Genomic DNA, 20,248 nt, shown 5'->3' with positions numbered 1-20,248 from the left:
TTGTCGACCATAGTAAGAGATTTGTAATTTACTGTAATTGCTATTTTCCCACTGTTTTATTATATAAAATGATAGTGGTATTACGTTGTAGATTGGTGCTTAAATATCTTGCCTCTGGTGAGTGTGAGGTCATTTGCTTCCCTTTACTTGTTTGTAAGTACTGTTAACACTTACTGATTTTGTAATCTTACTTGGCAAAACTAAAAGTCAATAACCCTATGTCAGTCCCGAAACTTTTTTTTTTTTATTTTATCAGCCATGAAATCCAGTAGTTTGAAAACTATCGTGCTATACCATAGCAGCTTCCCAATAGGAATACTTGAAAATCTTTGTCAATAAAGAGGTTAACATAATATCCAGACAATTGCATGCTGACATGTTTTTCTTAGAGGAGGCATTTAATTTAAATTCTCTTGAATATCAGATCTTCCTCTACTTTTCTTCACCTACTTTCTTTTTGCTCTCTTTCTGTCATCTATAAGTCCATCACTAGATCATATAAATTTCTCTTTTATTTGGGAATGGCCTTGTTACAAGCTTCCAGAACTTCTTTGTGTCCAGTGCTTAGAATAGCCATTATATTATCACAGTTCACCAGAAGTAGCCCCATATTTAAAATACTCAAATCCAAATGTTCCTTAAGCTTGTTGCTCCAAGTAAATTAGTACCCTAGTCATTATTAAAAATGAAATCTAGAGGTGAATGTACATGAAATGAGGATACAAATACAGGCCATAGGCCCAGTTCAATCTGGCTCATATCAGCTGTGATTATGTCTTCCTTTTGCCAACTGAATTTAGCATGTCCTGTTTTCACGTGTGACTTGTTCATGAAAATGGGCATTAACATTTACTGTACATGTTTTAAAGGGAGATTTCTTCCTGGAGAGTCCAAGCAATCATAAAACACTTCTTCAATGTGGTATTTGAAGGATTCATGCAAGTTAACATATTTTGTTCTTTTTCTTCAAAATTGACCACTTAATCATCTGGCTTAAGTCCAGAGAATGTCTAGTTGAGGCTAAAGATACGCTGCTTTAGGAATCCCTGAGGATTACCATGCCTCTTTCATGGTACTGAGGCCACAGGAGCCAAGCGTATTGCTGGCCAGGTATACCATTTTTACCATTTGCTACTTATCTTTATAGAATAATGGAAGCCAAATTCTAAACAGCAGTGTTTTTTCCATTTTTTATTAGCAGCAGAACTCCTTCTTCGGAGAAAATTCCAGACACCCAGTATGTAAAACAGCTCTGGATCTAAGCCACAAGCTTACTCCTCTCCCTATCATAACGGTTCCTGAGAGATATCTGAGAAAGCAACAAAGCTTTGCAGAGCACAGGATAAAAACTACAATAAAAAATTTAAATTGTAAATCCTGCCATGAAAAGATGGCTGTGCTACTGAAACTGGCAGAGCCACTACACTAGAGCTTCAATAATAGATTTTATATGTATACTTTTACCTAAAATTACATTTTCAGGTGGCATCTATTATATAAAGCAAAGTCAAGCTTTAATTGTAGCTATTTTTTCAGAGCACACTTATATAATCTGGGAATGGTGGTGCTACTGGTGCTAAAATACTTTTCATTTACTATTTTAAAAAGCAAATTTCAGATTGGTCTAGATTTTTCTTCATAAATTATGTAATTATAAATAAAGTCATAATATGTTTTATATATCATTATAAAATAATTAATTTTCTGGTTTAAATTTTTTTCTTTTTGTATTGTAGTTTGCCAGGGTTTGGATACCTGATCCTGAGGAAGTTTGGAAGTCAGCAGAACTGCTTAAAGATTATAAACCAGGAGATAAAGTCCTCCTGCTTCACCTTGAGGAAGGAAAAGTAAGAATCTCATTTTCATTTATTGTCATTGGCCTAAAGTGAAGGCAGTTCGAAGTGTAAGTTTACTTTGACTTACTTAAGCCTAATTAGAAGTTAAATTTTGAACTAATCTAAAATTTTTACTTGCTAAATTGATAAAAATGGCAAATTCAATTTTCTGTTCTAATGGAGTTATCAATGACATAGATTAGTAAAATTAGCAGGTACTTTAAAAATCTTTTATTTTGGCCTATGAATTTATTATGGTTTAGAATCAGGTTTAGATTCACATCTAATGCTAAAACTCTTAGACTTATCTGGTATCCTGTGGGGAATTACACTGTTTTTAAAAAGAGGAACCATGCAGGTTTTAAAGAAGACTCATTTGTAGCAGCATGGAGAATGGATTTCAGGAGAGCAAAACTGAGGGGAGGGGACTGGTTGGGAAAAAGGCAGGGAAAAATTAGGCCAAATTAGGAGGGCTTTGAATGCCAAACTAAGGAATTAATTTATTCAACATTTATTAGTAGTCTGCTCTGTGTTAGACACCATATTAGGCACTTTGGACTGTATTTTCTCATGTTGAGAAAATAGTCACTATTTTCCAAATAAGGAAGCCAAGGCTCAGAGACATTAAGTAGTTTTGCCCAAGGTCATGCAGCCAGGAAGTGACTTTTGGAATTTCAAGTGGAATTTGAATGCAGAATTTTTGACTCTAAGGTGAGTGCTTATTCTATTTGACGATGTTAGATTTTTGTAGATAGTCTAAAAAGTGGATGGTTTCAAGATACACATCTGACAGATAGCCATGCTTAGTTTTCAGAAACTATTTTGAAATAGTTTTAGACTTACAAAAGAGTTGCAAAGATAACAGAGTTCTGCATACCATTTACCCAGCTTCCCCTAATTTTAATATCTTACACAACCAATATACAATAATCAAAATAGGACATTACCATTGATATAAGACAATTAATGAACTACAGACTTTATTAGGATTTCACCAGTTTTTCTACTAATGCCTCATTTTGTTTCAATGTTGGGTCACAGTTTGCATTTTAATCATCTCATCTCCTTAGTCTCCTCCAATTTGTGGCAGTTTCTCAGTCTTTCTTTGTCTTTCATAACGATGGCAGTTTTGAAAATTGTCGTTCAAGTATTTTGCAGAAAGTCCCAGCAGCTGTTTCCTCATGATTAGGTTAAAGTTATCACTTTTTGGGAAGAGTGCCATAGAAGTGATGTGATCATCTCATTACATCATATCAAAGGGTCTGTGATGTCATTATGTCTCCTTACTGGTCATATTAACCATGATCACTGGTTAAGGTGATGTCTGCCATGTTATGCATTTTAAAGCTACTATTTTTCCCTTTGTAATTATGAATGTCACTGTTTGGAGGGGAGATATTTTGAGGCCATGTATATATCTGTTTCTCCTTAAACTTTGCTCACTAATCTTAGTGTTCATTATTGTGTCTTGATCACTGTGGTATTCTAATGGTGATCCTCCATTTCGTTACTTCCTTCTACATTCATTCATCCATTCATTGTTTATTTTAAATTTTAATAGATTTAGGGGATGCAAGTTGAATTCTGTTACATGTGTGTGTTGTATAGTGGTGAGTCTGGGCTTTTGGTGTACTCACTACCCAAGTAGTATACATTGTACCCCATAGGTAATTTTTTTTATCCCTCATTCCCCCCTTCTACATTTATTAATTGGAATTCTTACAGGGAAGTATTGTTACTTCCTCCCCATTTATTTATTGATTCAGTAATTTATTTTATTATGGGCTCGTGGGTATTTCTTTTATTCTTTATTACTATCATTATTTATTTTATTACTCAAATTATTCCAGCTTTGGTCATTGAGAGCTCTCTTAGATTAGTTCCTTTGCCTTTTTGACAAGCCCCCATCCTTTTCTTCTATTCTTTTCTTTTTTTAATACAGCATTTCTTTACTTTCTGGTACCACAAGATACTTATATTTTCCCTGCCCCAGCTCTGGTACATTTTACTGGAGGATGGTATTTGGCAACCCAAATCTGAGCACTAGGTGTGCTCATTGCTTTGGAATGGCACTGCTTCTAGGCTTTCTTAGAATACAGAGCTAGAAAAAATATATGTATATATGGATACTAATATGTATGCATACTATACTAATGTATATACACCCATCTATACTTATTTCTGTGTCTATGTGTATCTATATATTTTTTTAAAACCATGAGTTCATAGTGATTCTTTTTTTTCCAGTCCAATACCATAGGGTCTATTCTGTTATTCTCCCTTTGCTTATTTGTACTATAACTTCTCTCTTTGGCTTTTATTATCTGCAACATATTACTTATTTGTCATACATGTAAAGTTATTTCAGAATTGCTAGTCTATACCCCATGAGAAACAAATTTACCAACCAGAGTATATATAATATTGATATTTAATTTTATTAATCCTTAATTCTTGAAAAAAATCCAGAAATAGAATGATATATTTAATAAAAGTCTAGGAGTAGAAGACAAACAAGAAGAATAAATATTATAAAATTCACCGAGTATCCAAGAATCGTTCTCCTTTTAGGAACCATAGTCACTTAGGGTCCTAGAATAAAATAGAGAAAACATGGCTTTGTAATATTAGAAGAGTACATTTATTTGATGATTTCCAGTGATTTCAGAGGAGCAAGTTATATCCATTTTAAGCCTAATTCCAAGAAGGAAATTTCCATGAACATGTTAGATGATCTTCCCACATTTTATAATAGTGTCTCCTCTAATATCTCAATTCCAACTCCTTCCCACATTGACCACCTGACAACCCCATCTACAAATGAATACTAGGAAGAGAGTTCTGGGTTGGCTTTCTGCCATTCTAGAGTCTTCTGGTTAACACCCCATGATAAACTACATTACCAATTAAATCATGAAGATTTTTGATATTTCTAGATTCCACATCCCTTGGGGCTCAGATTGTTCAGATCTAACACTATGTTTTCATGTTATTAGGGGATAAACATTGTATTAATAGATGAGTAGAAAAGGAGAAGTTAGTGAGGAAAATTTAAAGCACTCAGCTGGGGGCAGCCAGGGAACGGGAAATTGTGTATTGACAGGGCCAATGCAAGGATTGGTCAGCCATGGGGAAGGACATTATACCCTAATAAACAGTCAGAGAGAAATGCTGAGGGGCAGATTGTAAATTTTTCTCTCCTTTAGCATAATTCATTCAAATCTGACTTGAATATTTGACACCTGTATGTATCTTTAATATTAACAAAACTGCCTTTTTACAAACCATTTTGTCTTTCCCTACAATTAAATTGCATTGTTTTTCTTTTTACTCGTCTTATGTTATTTGCCCTTAATACATAGTTGAGTGACAATTTCCATGTTTGACTTTGCCATAAAGCCATATTCTTCATGACTTTAAAGTAAATAGGTACTTCTTAACTTTTGGGACTAGATGCCTTGTTGAAACCTAATGAAAACTATGAACTGTCTTTCCCCAAAAAAGTATACATATATGTATATGTATACACATATATGCACATTTATACACACATGCACATATACACAAAGTGTTACACATAATTTCAGGAGATTCTTGGGTCTCCCATGGTTCAGGAGTTCCTAACTAGTTACCACATGCCAGGCATTGCATCATTTAATTTTTACTGCCACCCTGAGAACGCATTTTATGAATGAAGGATTTGGATTAAATAACATATGGAAAAGCACATAAAAAGTAAGTACCAGTGTTAACATTTGGACCCAGGTTGATTGGACCCTAGAGCCAAATTCTTGACTACTCTTTTATATTGTCTGTTACTTATCATGGGTAAAAAGAGGTGGAGGGGGAAGCTCATTTAAAGATTAAAACCCTGTGATCCAATAACTGGACAAAAGAGGTCTAGGCTATGACTTCTCAAACTATATTAGCAAAATTTGTTAATATGGCTGATGAAAAAGAAGGCTCTCCATATTGTTTACATTTCCACCCGTTTCTGTGATATTGGAATGTACTAGCAAAAGAACATGTTTAATAGCTGAGAAGCAAATTGGGAATAGGAAATAAGCAAAATGCATGGGCCTGTTTCATGTTCCTGGCCATGATTCATCTAGTTGCTGTATTTTGTGCATTTTCAGGATTTGGAATACCGTCTAGATCCAAAGACCAAGGAACTGCCTCACTTACGAAACCCTGACATACTTGTCGGTGAAAATGACCTCACAGCCCTTAGCTATCTTCATGAGCCTGCTGTGCTCCATAATCTCAGAGTCCGCTTTATTGATTCCAAACTTATTTATACATATTGTGGTAAGTATGCTTTGCTTTCCGAGTGCACTGTGAACTCTTTCCTCTAATGAGCATAGATAGCCACGTAAATATTGTGCGTGGGAAAAGTAGGCTGTGGTTGAATTTTCCCTTAGAGACAAAATTACTTCAGAGTTATCAAAAAGATTTAACAGTATTGATTGGCCAAGTTGCATTTTATGCTGAATAAACTCACTTGTGAACTTACAAAATTTTGCTCAAAATAAAAATAACTGGGCCTATTTTTGGATTTTTTTCTCCCACAGAAGTCATATGTCAGATTTAGTACTAAATTCACCATTTATTTTCGTATCTTATAAAAACCACTAGATGAAGAGTAGATGCCCAAGGACTTTCCGTAGGAGCAGGTTCAGGAAGTTTAGCGTTGTCTTTTTCTCAGTTACTTTAGCAACACAGGACTGACTTCACTTGTGGTAGTTCGTCTTGCTTGTTCTGCTTGCCTGGGCCCCTGCTCATTGCACTATTAGCTGCCAGCCTCCCAGCTCATGATGCTTTTTGATGCTTTTTATTGCTTTTAGAAATGAAGCATGTGCATGTGTATATTAGTTTGTGTTCCTTTCCCCCTTCTCAGTTTGTTCTTATCCTTTATTTTCTCCTCCTTGTCTGGCTCTTTTTTTTTTTTTTACTGACCTTTTATTTTTATTTCACTAATTGGTCTCTCCTCCAAAGCTCAGGTCTAGATTTCCACTCATTTTCATTTAAGTTCATTTGCTTGGTGCACCCTACTCAGTGCTTGTCATTTCTTCATTGCTCTTCTGTTTTGGACAAGAGCAGCCACATTTCCTTCTTAAAAGAATTTACATCCTTTATATACTTGATATTAACTCTTCTTCTTCCCTATTAACAGAATATTTCATTTTCTCAATTTTCATGTTTCTTCAATTTATTTTTTTCTTGCACATATGTTACCTTCTCAGTAATGTCTTGCCTGGCTGCCTGATCTAAATTATAAACCCCTCCTTCTCCTTCTTACTGTCTTCCTTCCCTATTCTCCTTTTTCCTTATACTATTTAACCTGTGATTATACTTATATATATTTTTTTCTTACTTATCTAGTTAGTTGTGTGAATATAAGCTCTGTTTGTCTTTTTTGGTTTACTGCTGTAAACCCAGTACTTACAAAAGACTTGAAACATAGTTGGAGCTGAATACATATTTGTTGAGTGAATGACCTAATTAAATTAATATATACCTACCGAAATATTTTTAGGAAACACAGAGAAGTATAAAAAAGAAAAAAATTACATGTAATTCACCACTGAAAAATAACCAGTATTTTCTTGACTAATATCCTTTCTATGTGTATGTGTAAGAAGGTATAAGTACATATAAAATTAGAATCAAAGTTTATATATATAGTTTTGTATCCTGTTTTCCTATGACATTTAGTAATCTTTAAAAACATGATTTGTGGTGGTAGCACAATAGTCTGTCATATGGATGTAATAAAATATATCACCTACTCTCCTTGTATTAGATATTTTGTTTCCATTTTCACTGTTAGAAATGATATTATGATAAATATCTTTGTAAAAAAAATATCTTTGTGTGAATTTTTGATTATTTCATTTGGATAAATTTCTAGAAGTGGAATTTTTAGATTAAATATGATGAAAATATTTAAAGTTCTTATAAAATTACTACATTATTTTAAACAACCTAGTCCAGTTTTTAAATGGTATTTTAGTTAGGACTATTATAATGGGTTCAGAGGCAAAGTCTATAGTACATTTTGGTCCTTGAATAATTTATTAGTTTAATAGTAACTAAATTGAAATGAAGTTTTGTTTTAACTGTGAGTCTCATTTTACCAAGTTTGACATGCCTATTAGGATATTGTTGACTTCTTTTTCTTTCTTGTCTACCTCTCCCAGGTATAGTCCTAGTAGCTATAAATCCCTATGAACAGCTACCTATTTATGGAGAAGATATTATTAATGCGTATAGTGGTCAGAACATGGGCGATATGGATCCACATATCTTTGCAGTAGCGGAAGAAGCTTACAAGCAAATGGCCAGGTTGGTGGAAGCTTTCATTGTTATTTCATGGCTCTTATGTGACAATTCCTTCTTTGCTAAGTTACAGACATGTTAAAGTGAATGGCAACTTGTAAATAATTATTAAATAAGCAGCCTTGGCCAATTTGTCTCAGACAGCCTGAATTATTATTAAATATTAAAATAATCTCACATTTATAAAAGGATGTATAGTCTTTAAAAACTACCTTTGGAATCTCATCATGATCCTGTACTAGGCAAGGATGTTACGTTTTACAGATGAAAGGATTAAGTTTAATGGTATTGAGTGACTTACCCCATGTCACTCAGCTAATGAATGACAAGTCGGAACAAAGAGGCCTACAAGCAGGAAAAAAATCTGTATTCTGGAGAATTATATCTAAAAGAAACTGTAAATTTTAATACTAGTATTATTTGACAGGGCATCAGTGATTCTGAACAGCATCTACAAAATATCTCTGATATTAACCATGGAAGCCTAATATTTTGAGGGTGGAAAATGGGAGAAAAATGCTACTTTCAAGACTATACTCTTAATAATATGATGTAATGTAAAACTGTGAATGCGAAGAAGAATGATATATATTTAACTCACTTCTACAGCCTACAAAGCAGAACTTGGCATATTATAAATATGATACAGGGAACCCTCAAGCAATTAATGAAGTAGAAAGAAAACTAATACAGCAGAGGTTTTTATTTTCTCCTCTCCAGCCAGGAAGAGTGTACATGATTGGACCAGCGTGTGACAGAATTTTAGAATTGTTTCAGTGACAGAGCCCATAGAAGTCATTATGCCCTTTTAATAATAAGATAATATTAATACTAATACTTCTCGTAGCAGCTAACAGTTATTATGTGCCCTCTCTGTACAGGGGATTGTTTAATTGCTTTCCATTTATTAACTAATTTTATCCTCATAGCATCTTTCAGAGTTTGATGTTATTATTAATCTTCATTTTATAAATGAGAAAACTGAAGCACAGAGAAATTGTGTAATTTTTCTAAGATCACATAACTAGGAAGACCAGTTTTCAAATTCCGTAGTCTTCTGACACTATGAGATATTAATATATTAAATATAAAATGACCAAACATAGTTTAATACTACAAAACATGCCATATTTGTGCCAAATTCTGCTATAAAATAGTAATGAGTGTTCAAAGTTTAAGAAAAGTTATTTTTTAAGCTTAAAATTGAGAAACTTCCACCTATAATTTTTTTCCTTAAGTTGGAACAGACTACCAGTATTTGATTTGTGTGGTATTGGCGCATTGCAGTACAACTTTGGCACTACTCAGTACAACCTGAGAACTACTGGGCAGAGAGGAAATCACATGGAGTGCTAGGCCCTAAAAATAGTCTCTGAAAATTTGGTCGTGCTCAGAGAATTATATGACTCCTTGGAAATACTATTCTTAAATACAAAAGCATGGCTCTTACCATCTTTGTTACTGGTAATCCACAAATAGTATTAGATTTATATGAATATTTCTGGTTTTTTAACCTTAGATTTACTGTGATTTCCTGTCATTTACCCCTTTCATTATTACCCACTGTGACTCAATCACTCAATGTGATTTATTAACTGAAGATTTGTTTGTCTTTTTCCCTTTGCTTAGTTTTCTCTTTTAGGCAGTTTTAAAATACACTTCAGTCAGTTATGGTATTATATTTTTCATTTATATGAATAAATTTATACCCATAAAATTTACCACTACAGTTAAATAGTCATCTCTACTTAGGCTTACAGTCATATATTGATGCTACGTGATCATTTCTTGCTATTTTTTTCTTGCCAAAAGAAGATGTTATCTTTACCAGATATGAATACTGGTATTTCACATTACCACTATTCCTGGAGGCCCCTCACATCTTCAGGGAAGGTACAATTCAGTTCATCCAACAGGAATTTATTGAGCACCATCCAAACACCAGGCACTGTTCTGTGTATGGGGAAACATAACAATGAATAAATTAGACAAAATAGACAGAAATTCTTACCCAGGAAGTGAGGCATGATAAATAACAAAAATAAATAAAACATAGTTTGTCACATGACATTGTTGGATGATTGATAAAATTGAAATATAGACTGATTAGGTAATGGTATTATATCAATGTTACATGTGCTGATTTTGATCATTGTGGCTATGTAAGAGTATGTCCCTGTTCTTAGGAATTATACTCTAAAAGATGTAGGAGTCATCATGTCTGCAACCTACTATCAAATGTTTCAGAAAATATTAGAATAAGAGAAACAGATTAGTAAAGCAAATGGATAAAAGCTAAACAATTGGTGAATCTGAGTAAAGCATATGTGGAAATTCATATTACTATTTTTGCAATTTTCTGTAAGTTTGAAATTATATTAAAAATAAAGTTATCAAAAAAACAAAAAGAAAAGACTGTACTGGGACAAGGGTAGAAGCCAGGAGACTAGTTAGGAGGTTATTGCATTGTTCCAAGCAAGAGGAGGAAATTAATGGAGGAGGAAATTTAGTTGAGGAGGAAATTAGTGAAGATGGTAAGAAGTGGCTGGATTCTGGATATATTTTTAAGATAGAACTGGCAAGGCCTTGCTTATGTGAGGTATGAAAGAAAGAGGACAGCAGGATTTGGTCTAAGCACCTAGAAGGTTGGAGTGGCCATTTACTTAGATGGAGAGGATGGCAGGAAGAGCAGGTTGTGATGTGTGTGGGATAGGGGGTAGGGAGGAGGGGTGGAGTTCCATTTTAGATCTTTAAGTAAGGTTGAAATGGTGTTTTAGACATCTGTCCTCAAGCACAGCTGACACTAGTGATTCTTTCCAAGCGGGTATATGTTCAATGACAGTGGCAATAACCAAGATCCTTGGCTAATGGCTCCTTTCTAAACATGTTCTTTAGAATAATGCCCTCATAAAATACCTCCCTGGAATAGCCTCTTAATTTTACCTGTCCTGTTGACTTGCAGAGGAGAAAAACTCAGTGGACTGTCGTGTCTATTTTTCTTCTCGTGTTTTTGTTTCACATTCTTGCTAGTCTTTTCTCATGCTGGAAGTAACTGTTCTCTAATAACTAAGTCACAATATTATTTTTCTTAAAACATCAGAGTTTTTTGTTTCCTTACAACCAGGTAGTATTGATTTCTTTAATTTGCTATATTTTCTCTCTACTGCGAATGGTAGAGTAAATCAATTTTATTGATTAAGTTTCACTTGTAGGTTTTCTTGAAATAAGTTAGTTATATGCAATTAACCTTAGTATAGTGAAAAAGATAATCTGTACTCTTTGCATCTCTACCAATAACTAACTATATAAGCATAAATCTCCTGATCTTTCCGGGTCTCCGTTTTATCGCCTGTGAAATGGGACAATTTCACTAATGGTCTAGCTTTGCATTTGCAGTATTCTGTGATATGCACTTGTTATCTGTGTGTTTGATGGAGACATAAGCATTTTTCTTCTACTTTCTTCCATGGCAGACCATGGTAAGGAGCTGTGTAGAAAAGCAGAAGGAGCATAGTGCAGACTTTCCCCTGGAAATCGGGAGATGAGGGGTGCAACAACCCAGATCTGCTCTTCTATACAAGTCATCAGCCTTGGATAAGCCGTCTAACCTTTCTGTGTTATTGTTTCCCCCAAAAAGGAAAAGATAATGTCTGTTCTGCTTACTTCAGAGGTGAAAATTATATTAGATGATAAACACAAAAGCACTTTGAAAAATACTAAGTAGTATTCAAATATTAGCTGTTTCTATCCTCATCATAATCATCATTATAGAATGCCATGTATACATTCTTTTTATGGACTCTAGCCTCTCATCTAGTTTTCCTGACTTTATGGTCAGGCCTTTCCTTAGGGTGGCCCCTTCTTTCATTTGGTTACGTGGTCTCTGAATATGCCACTGTCCTGAGGTTCACTGGCCAAGTGGAAGCTGGCTGTCATAGATTATAAAATCTCTCCCGTTAGCAACTGTGACTCAGCTACCATGTGGTGCCAGATGTCCCATTTATGCGAATAGGCTTGATGTAATACATGGTGCTTGATAAGGAAAATTTTATATATGGTATATAAAGGTGGATTAACATATTAATTAATAGCTACCACTTTTAGATGGCTATTATGTATCAATTAGGGGTCAGGCATGTTACCTCTAATCCTCATTATTTTCTTGGGAGCAGATAGTATCACCCCTGCTTTACGGGTGAGGAAACAGAAAAGTATCTCACTCAGGCTATAATGCTCATAAATGGTATCTGGGAGCTGAGATTTGAATCTATCTCTGAAACTCCAAAATTTTGTCATTTAGTTTTCTTACTTTCAAATATCTGGGCCTATTCAAATAGGCCTATTCCCTCAAATTAACATTAAGTAGTTTGGTTTCTGCATCTTTTATTCAGCCTAGAATGTCCTTCTCTGTGCTCCTTTATCTGGCTGATTTATATTTATCCTTCATGATCCCATTCAAGTTTAACTTTCAGACCACCCCAGCTCATAGTAAATGATTCCTCTTAGCATTATTTATGATGTGAGTATCTTAGTCTGTTTTATGCCAGTATAACAGAATACCACAGAGTGGGTAATTTATAAAGAACAGAAACTTATTTGGCTCACAGTTCTGGAGTGTGGGAAGTCCAAGGTTGAGGGGCCACATCTGGCGAAGGCCTTCTTGCTACGTCACCCCATGGTAGAGGGCAAGAGAGAGATGAGAAAGGGGCCAAACTCATTCTTTTATCAGGATGCCACTCCTGCGGTAACTAACCCGCTCTTCAGATAATGGCATTAATCCATCTATGAGGGCAGAGCCCTCAGGACCTCGTCACCTCTTAAAGGTCCCACCTCTCAACACCATTGCATTGAGGATTAAGTTTCCAACACATGAACTTTGGGGGTTACATTCAAACCACAGCATTGAGCTGCTCACTTGGGACTTACTGAGTACTATCTACCATGTAAGATTGCAGTAGGAGTAAAATACAATATGAATTAGAGCACCATAGTGTGTAAAAGTTATAAACAAGTATAATTATCTATTTCTCATCTTTATATATTGTATAGGCTCTGTACTGATGGAACAGAAAGCTCAGGTTGACATGCGATGATCTGATAGCCACGTGACAGGCTTCTCACCAGGAATCGAATGACCGTAGCAAGTCATTCTAAGGAACACTTGTTTTCATTTCCTGAATAGTCTCTCTGCCTCTCTACAGTGCAGCTTTCAGCAGTGCCAGCACCCTCTTCTATAGTAAATATTTATACTTCAAAAATAAAACTGAAATATTGTAATTGTTAACTCATTGTCTATTTTCAACTTTAGGGTTTAAGTATTTTCTTCTTGAGGCTAATTAAAAGTAGAAATCATGGAGAGACAACAGAACAGAGCAGCTTGATTTTCATGAGTGATAATGTAGAGAAAATTAGCATCTGTCTAATGAGAGAGAGGGATTAGAGTCTCAGTGATGCACATCTTTAAGTGAGCACAGTAAAAACACAGCTTTGGAAGAAAGCATTTTATTATACTAACTTAATATTTTCTGTCTTTCACAACGGATCAGATAAAGGGAGAAACAGATTGTTTGCCTGCAAAATAGTAAAACTCTAGATTTTGTTTCACATGAACATATTTGCTTGCAAACTAAAAATTTAGACCTAGTGCTGGTATACTTTATTAAGGTACATGGAAACACCCAATGGATGGTTATCAGAGAATTAACAGCAACATGGATGGAAATATTAAATTGTGTTCCATGTTAGGAACACAATGCTGAGGCCAGCATTACTTAGTTTCCTCATTAATAACCTGGATATAATTGAAAATATGCTGGTTAAGTTTACAGTGGTCAAGTTGATGGTCTTGGAAGATATATATAGTATTCAGTATGACCATGATAAACTAGAGAGAGTACATTTTTTAAGGGGTAAAGTTCAAAAGGAAAATCTATAAAATAATATATGTGTTACAAAATGAAAACTTTATAGGTGTAATGAAAGATTGGACAGACCAAATAGATATGCGGTCACTGATGACCATAAAAGGAAAGTAGATCAAAATGTAACATATCTCTCTTTCATCCTTGAATAATTCTTTCCTGGGGTTTCAGGTACCTCTGCATAGTTTAATTCCTATTTTCTTCTTCCCACACAACCTGGTTTTCTCCTAATTATCATGTAAGAATCAATTCAGGCATCACCTTCTAGCCTTTCTTGACATCCCCTTATCACATCTCCTACTAGTTCCATGTTGTTCCTTTAAATTCATAGTGTCCTGGGTGGACCTTTTTTAAAGCAATTACTCCTAACTGTATTTTAACTGTGTATTTTTTTAGTCTCCCCCAAAGTCTATAACCCTAAGATCTTTTATTTCCATAAAGTGGTAGGCACATTGTGGCTGCTCATTACATGTTTGTTGAATGACTGAATGAAGTAGTATTTTTTAGTAGGGGCTTTTAGTTCTCATTAGAACCTCTGGAATCACCACTGACTGAAACAGGTCAGAAGAGCTTACCTCTATCCCAAAGCATTCAGTACCCAGCCTATTTAGAATTGCATTTGAGGCCTTTGAGAGGACTGGCAAAGCCAGAAATCAAAAATCTATCATTACTCTATTTTCCAGCCAAAGTGAATTATCTGCTCTTTCCTAACTTCTTATGATTCTGAGACTTTATTTATGTTATCCCCTTTTCCTGCCCTCCTCATTCCTTGCTTGCTTTCTCGTACTCATTTTTCTAGACCTTGCTCAGGTGTCATCTCTAGGGAACCTTTCCTGATCACCTATTCCTCCTCTCATCAGTGCACCATCACATTTTATTATAATCTTGAATTACTGGCCCATCTTTCCTGTTAGACCACTGTCTTAGTCTGTTTTCTGCTGCTGCTGTAACAGAATATCACAGACTAAGTCATTTATAAACAACAGAAGTTTATTTAGAGCAATGGTTCTGGAGGCTGGAAAGTTCAAGAGCATGGTGCTGGCATCTGGCCAGGGTTATGCCATGGCAGAAAGGCAAGTGAGCATGCGAGACAGAGAAAGGGCGTTGGGCTGAACTCATCCTCTTATCAGGAGCCCACTCACGCGATAACTCACTCACTCCCACAATAACAGCATTAATCCATTCACAAGGGCTCCTAGTCGTCTCTTAAAAGCCCCACCTCCCAATACCATCACACTAGCAATTAAATTCAACATGAATTTTGGAGGGGGCATTCAAACTACAGCAACCATCAACTGCCTGAGAATACAGATCATGGCTTATTTAACTTGTCTTTGAATGAAATCAGCCGGCAAATGTACTATTTCTTCTCTGGTGATGAGGATACTGTAGTAGGAGCTGGAGTTTGTGGAAGATACCACTTTATGGATTGTTAGCAAGTAGGCAATTTGAAAATAGTTTTGTAATTTTAATTAAATAGATTTTTCTTCTAAATTCCTTTGCTGTGACTGCAAAGAATATCTTCTTTCTCTTCTGAAGTGGTTGACAACAGTACTGTAAGATATGAAAGTAGTTCTCTAGGAATGAAATAGTTTGTTTGAGATATGTACACACCAACAAATTCAGAGATCCTTTACTGCAGACTCATCTTTAGATGTGATGCTCTCTAATTTAATACTTGATCTCTTCTTCCTTTCTGTTTATTTTTAGTTTATAAGTAGACATTCTTATTAGGAAATATTATTCTATGCTTCTTTCCACATTGTTGCATGTATGAGCTAGCAGAAACTCACTGTGCCTCACCAATGAAAACAGGGAGGAAATAATATTAATCACATTCTAAAGTGGGCAGCACTGGCATTTACTTTTCCTTGTTTTACAGAGATGAACGGAATCAGTCCATCATTGTAAGTGGAGAGTCTGGTGCAGGAAAAACAGTGTCAGCTAAGTATGCCATGCGATACTTTGCAACTGTAAGTGGTTCTGCCAGTGAGGCCAATGTTGAGGAAAAGGTTTTGGCCTCCAACCCCATCATGGAGGTAAGACAGCAGCATCCTTGGCTTTCTTACTATATTCTTTTGTTAAGAAACATGCTCAAAAAATTGATTGATACACCAGGTGTCAGCCACTAAAATTAGGAAACTACTTTGCCACATGTTAGTAAGAAATCTAGGAAAAGTGAAAATTCAATAAGGTAGACATTTTGAGTAAAGCCCAGCTAGAGAGGAATCTGTTTTAGTCCATAATCCTGAATTTTTAACCTGCCAACTAAATTGTTGTCTCTAAATACCAGGCTGCAGTACTTCATTTTCTAAAGTTTCTTTCTCCTAGTTAATTCAATCATATCTATTGTTCCTTGTACAAGAAGTACAAGTTACTCATTTCCTCCCATCCTGGGTTCTTATTTATGCTCCTTCCAAAACATAGGATTTATTATGCTCAAGCATGAATTGAGTTTCATTATTCCTTTACCCACATTTTATTTTCTGTACTTAGTCTAACCTGTTCAGCTATAAATTTTTATTTTTTTCCAGATTTGAGCTTAAACTTTGTAAACTTTTTTTTTGTTGTTGTTCAAGCGTATTACAATCACACAGCTGTAGGTTAGTAAAAGAAATTCAGTAACTGTAAGTTTTTGAGAGGGGAAGAACTATGAAAGGATATATTAATACTTTTAAAAGTCAAATAGAAACAAAAAAATTCAAATAGATATACAAAGTAGAAATGCCTATGCCAAAGAAAATGGAACTAGTTATATGAGAATTCGAGTATTTTAAGATTTGTAACCAGAGCACTATATGTCTATTAATATAGTTTTAGGAAAGTTATAGTTTTGTAAGAAGACCCATGAAATGGAGAAAAATAAGTTTCATTAAATGGAAAGAAATTAGTTTGGAAATGCGGAAACAAGCCTTTCTTGTTAGAAATTCAAGTCAGCATTTTTTATTCCTGTCTTTTTCCTTTGTGAAGTCTTATTTGTCACCCAAACACAGATGGAGTTAAAAACTGGCCTGGTGCACCTGTGGTACAAGTGGTTTTTGCAATAATCTGTCTAGAGGTAATTGTGCCTGGTTTGCAGTGCTGTGTGTGACACTTTAAAACAGAATGCTGTGATCACTTCTCTATAGGGCTGCCCCCTAGAGCAACAGTACTTCTACTCTGGGGATCGAAAGACAAGAAATGATGGGGAAGTTGAGAGGCTTCCTGTGCTCGGCGTGCTATGGAAAGAAAACTGGAGAAGTTTTCTGAAATATCATGGATAGGAAGAAACAGATGTTTGTGTGAAAAGAGGATAGTGAAGATTTTAAACAAATATTAGGGTTTTGAAAGAATTTAAGCTACAAATACAGTAGTGGATGCCACTGGTGTTGATATTGGGGAAATAAAATGTATGGAGCCAGTTTTTGGTTTGGGGTCAGAAAACAACAAGGGCTTTCTTTGCTTCCTACCATTGTTTTGACTGGTTTTGGTCATAACAACAGATTCTTGGTATTTGGCAACCATTCAGACTATTCTAGTTCCTAATACTAGAATATCCTAAAGTTTTGATTGTAATGGCATTAGGGCATCTCATTTCTTCTAGGCCTGAACCATATATTATTATACTAAGACGTGAAGTTGTCTTGAGGATCACTTAAATCTGGAATGAACCTTCTATAATTTTTGAAAAGTTGAATGAACTATTTTATGACCCCTTTCAAAAAACAGCTTCATTGGATTTTCCACAACACAGATTTGAGTTGTGTTAGTGGGAATGATATAAAAAATTTGGAGTGGCCACTGTCTTAGTCTGCTTTGTGTTACTATAACAGAATATTTGAGGATGGGTAATTTTTGAAGAAAAGAACTCACTCACTGTAGGAGAACTGCACCAAGGCATTCATGAGGGATCCACCCCCATGGCCCAAACCCATCCCTCTAGGCCCCACCTCCCAACACTGCCACACTAGGAATTAAATTTCAACATGAGTTTTGGTGGGACCAAATCATATCCAAACCAAAGCTACAGATACTATTTTTTTTTTTTTTTTTTTTAAGACAGAGTCTCACTGTGTTGCCCGGGCTAGAGTGCCATGGCATCATCCTAGCTCACAGCAACCTCAAACTCCTGGGCTCAAGCAATCCTCCTGCCTCAGCCTCCCGAGTAGCTGGGACTACAGGCATGCGCCACCATGCCCAGTTAATTTTTTTTTTCTATATATTTTTAGTTGTCTAATTAATTTCTTTCTAATTTTAGTAGAGACGGGGTCTCGCTCTTGCTCAGGCTGGTTTCGAACTCCTGAGCTCAAACAATCCGCCCGCCTCGGCCTCCCAGAGAGCTAGGATTACAGGCGTGAGCCACCGCGCCCGGCCTACAGATATTATTTTTAATATGCAGTTATATGGAATATGTCTTATTTGCTGGGATGAACAAAAAAGGTAAAGGGATCAGTTATATTTAGCTACTTCTATATTATTGTTTAGTCTGTCTACAGGAATTTGGATTAAGAAAAATTTGGTAAAGAATTAGAGAACTAATTTTCAACAACTGCAAAAAAGGGCATCTCAATTTGAAAAACTAAAATGGTATATGGAGCTGAAGAATGGTGATAAAGGGTTTACAAAAACACTGGAAGAAGACATAGGTAAAATACTGAGTATAGCATAGAAAACTTGTAGCTTTAAACTTCCTTCAAGACTGTGTCTCTATATCAGAGCCCTTTACTGTGATGTCAAGAAAGGGATATCTGAGACCAGGTGCAGTGCCTCATGCTCATAATCCTAGCACTCTGGGAGGCCAAGCTGGGAGGATTGCTTGAGCTCACGAGTTTGAGACCAGTCTGAGCAAGAGTGAGACACTGTCTCTACAAAAAATAGAAAAATTAGCCAGGTGTGGTGATGCACACCTGAGTAGCTGTAGTTACAGCTACTCAGGAGGCTGAGGTAGGACGATCACTTGAGCCCAGGAGTTGGAGGTTGCAGTGAGCTATGATGATGCCACTGCACTCGACTCTGTCTCAATAGAGAGAGAGAGAGAAAGAAGGAAGGAAGGGAGGAAGGGAAAATGATCTGCCAAAACTGCTCATTGGATAATGAGCTTCCTGCATGGTTAACATCACAGCCCAGCAGTTAAAGGGATTTGTGTGTTATCTTTTAGAAAGGAAGCTCCTCATCGTCAGCATAGGCTTCTTTTGCAAACTATTATGATGTCCAGAGAAATGATTCTTTTTACTCTATTCTATCATGTTTACTTTTTTCTGGAAATTTTCTTTGTAAGATGGGAACAGGGAAGTTTTTTAGGGCAATCTGGATCTTAATAGTTCTTTTTTAATCTTCAGTAGTCAGCATTGAAGATTTTCATTTCCATTTAGTAAAGAAAAGTAACTCATGCAACATTTCATTAAAATAGTAAAATCAAGATCACAAAATTTCTTCTTTCCTTTGGCAATTTCTTGCTGATTAAAGTGAAAATAGTACCAGGGAGTCTGTTGTGAATGCAGTACTTACAGGGCAGAGGGAGTGATTGCGGGAGTAGACAGAAGGTACTGTTTATATATAGCACCTTCTTTCCCTACAAGTTCAGAGCTTAGAATCATATAATTTTATTGTTTAAAAGGATCCTAGAGCTCATCCATCCTATTCAGTGTTTACACTTGAAGACATTAATGCCCCTCAAAAAGATTAAATTATGGCAAGTTGGTAGTAGGGCCTGATCTGACACCCAGGTCATCAGACTTCTATTTCGCTTGTTCCTTTTACCATTCTTTGTCTATGTTTAAATACATTTTTCTCAAAGACGAAAAGGTCTGCTTCAACCCTCACCTACTCACTGCCTCTTCTCACAGTATGTACTATGGTTTTGTCAAGTTGACCACTCTGGCTTCCAGTCTAAGTAGATGGGGAGAGATGCCATATGGAAGGTAGGAAAAGAGTTAGGGAAGGAGGAGAAGCTGTGGACCACCCTTCCCCAGTTTGTTTAGTTGCTGGCAGGAAAGTGCTTAGGACAGTACCCAGTAAGCACTCAAGAAACATTACTGCTGCTGCTACTTCTACTACTACATGTAACCTTTCATGTACTGTTTGACAGAATACATTGTGTTGAGAGAAAATTTTATAATTAATCTACTTTTCTACACAAAGCTTTTCTAAACAAAAACAGTGGGAATGTATAGA

At 35.6% G+C, this 20,248-nt stretch overlaps 1 protein-coding gene across 1 annotated transcript in view; it reads left to right on the top strand.

Moving 5' to 3' along the window:
- Nucleotides 1-20,248, top strand: part of MYO5A (myosin VA (heavy chain 12, myoxin)) — a 192,480-nt gene that overhangs the window by 71,538 nt on the left and 100,694 nt on the right. Inside the window, exons 2-5 of the mRNA XM_012658084.1 lie at nucleotides 1,737-1,847; nucleotides 5,972-6,143; nucleotides 8,036-8,180; nucleotides 15,978-16,134. Coding sequence (XP_012513538.1) covers nucleotides 1,737-1,847; nucleotides 5,972-6,143; nucleotides 8,036-8,180; nucleotides 15,978-16,134 — 585 coding nt within the window. The remainder of the gene's footprint in view (nucleotides 1-1,736; nucleotides 1,848-5,971; nucleotides 6,144-8,035; nucleotides 8,181-15,977; nucleotides 16,135-20,248) is intronic.

The sequence above is a fragment of the Propithecus coquereli genome, unplaced genomic scaffold (genome assembly GCF_000956105.1).
Source record: "Propithecus coquereli isolate 6110/MARCELLA unplaced genomic scaffold, Pcoq_1.0 Scaffold57, whole genome shotgun sequence".
NCBI lineage: Eukaryota > Metazoa > Chordata > Mammalia > Primates > Indriidae > Propithecus > Propithecus coquereli.
Note: the sequence above shows the minus strand (reverse complement) of the source record. Positions and strands in the feature narration are given on the sequence as shown.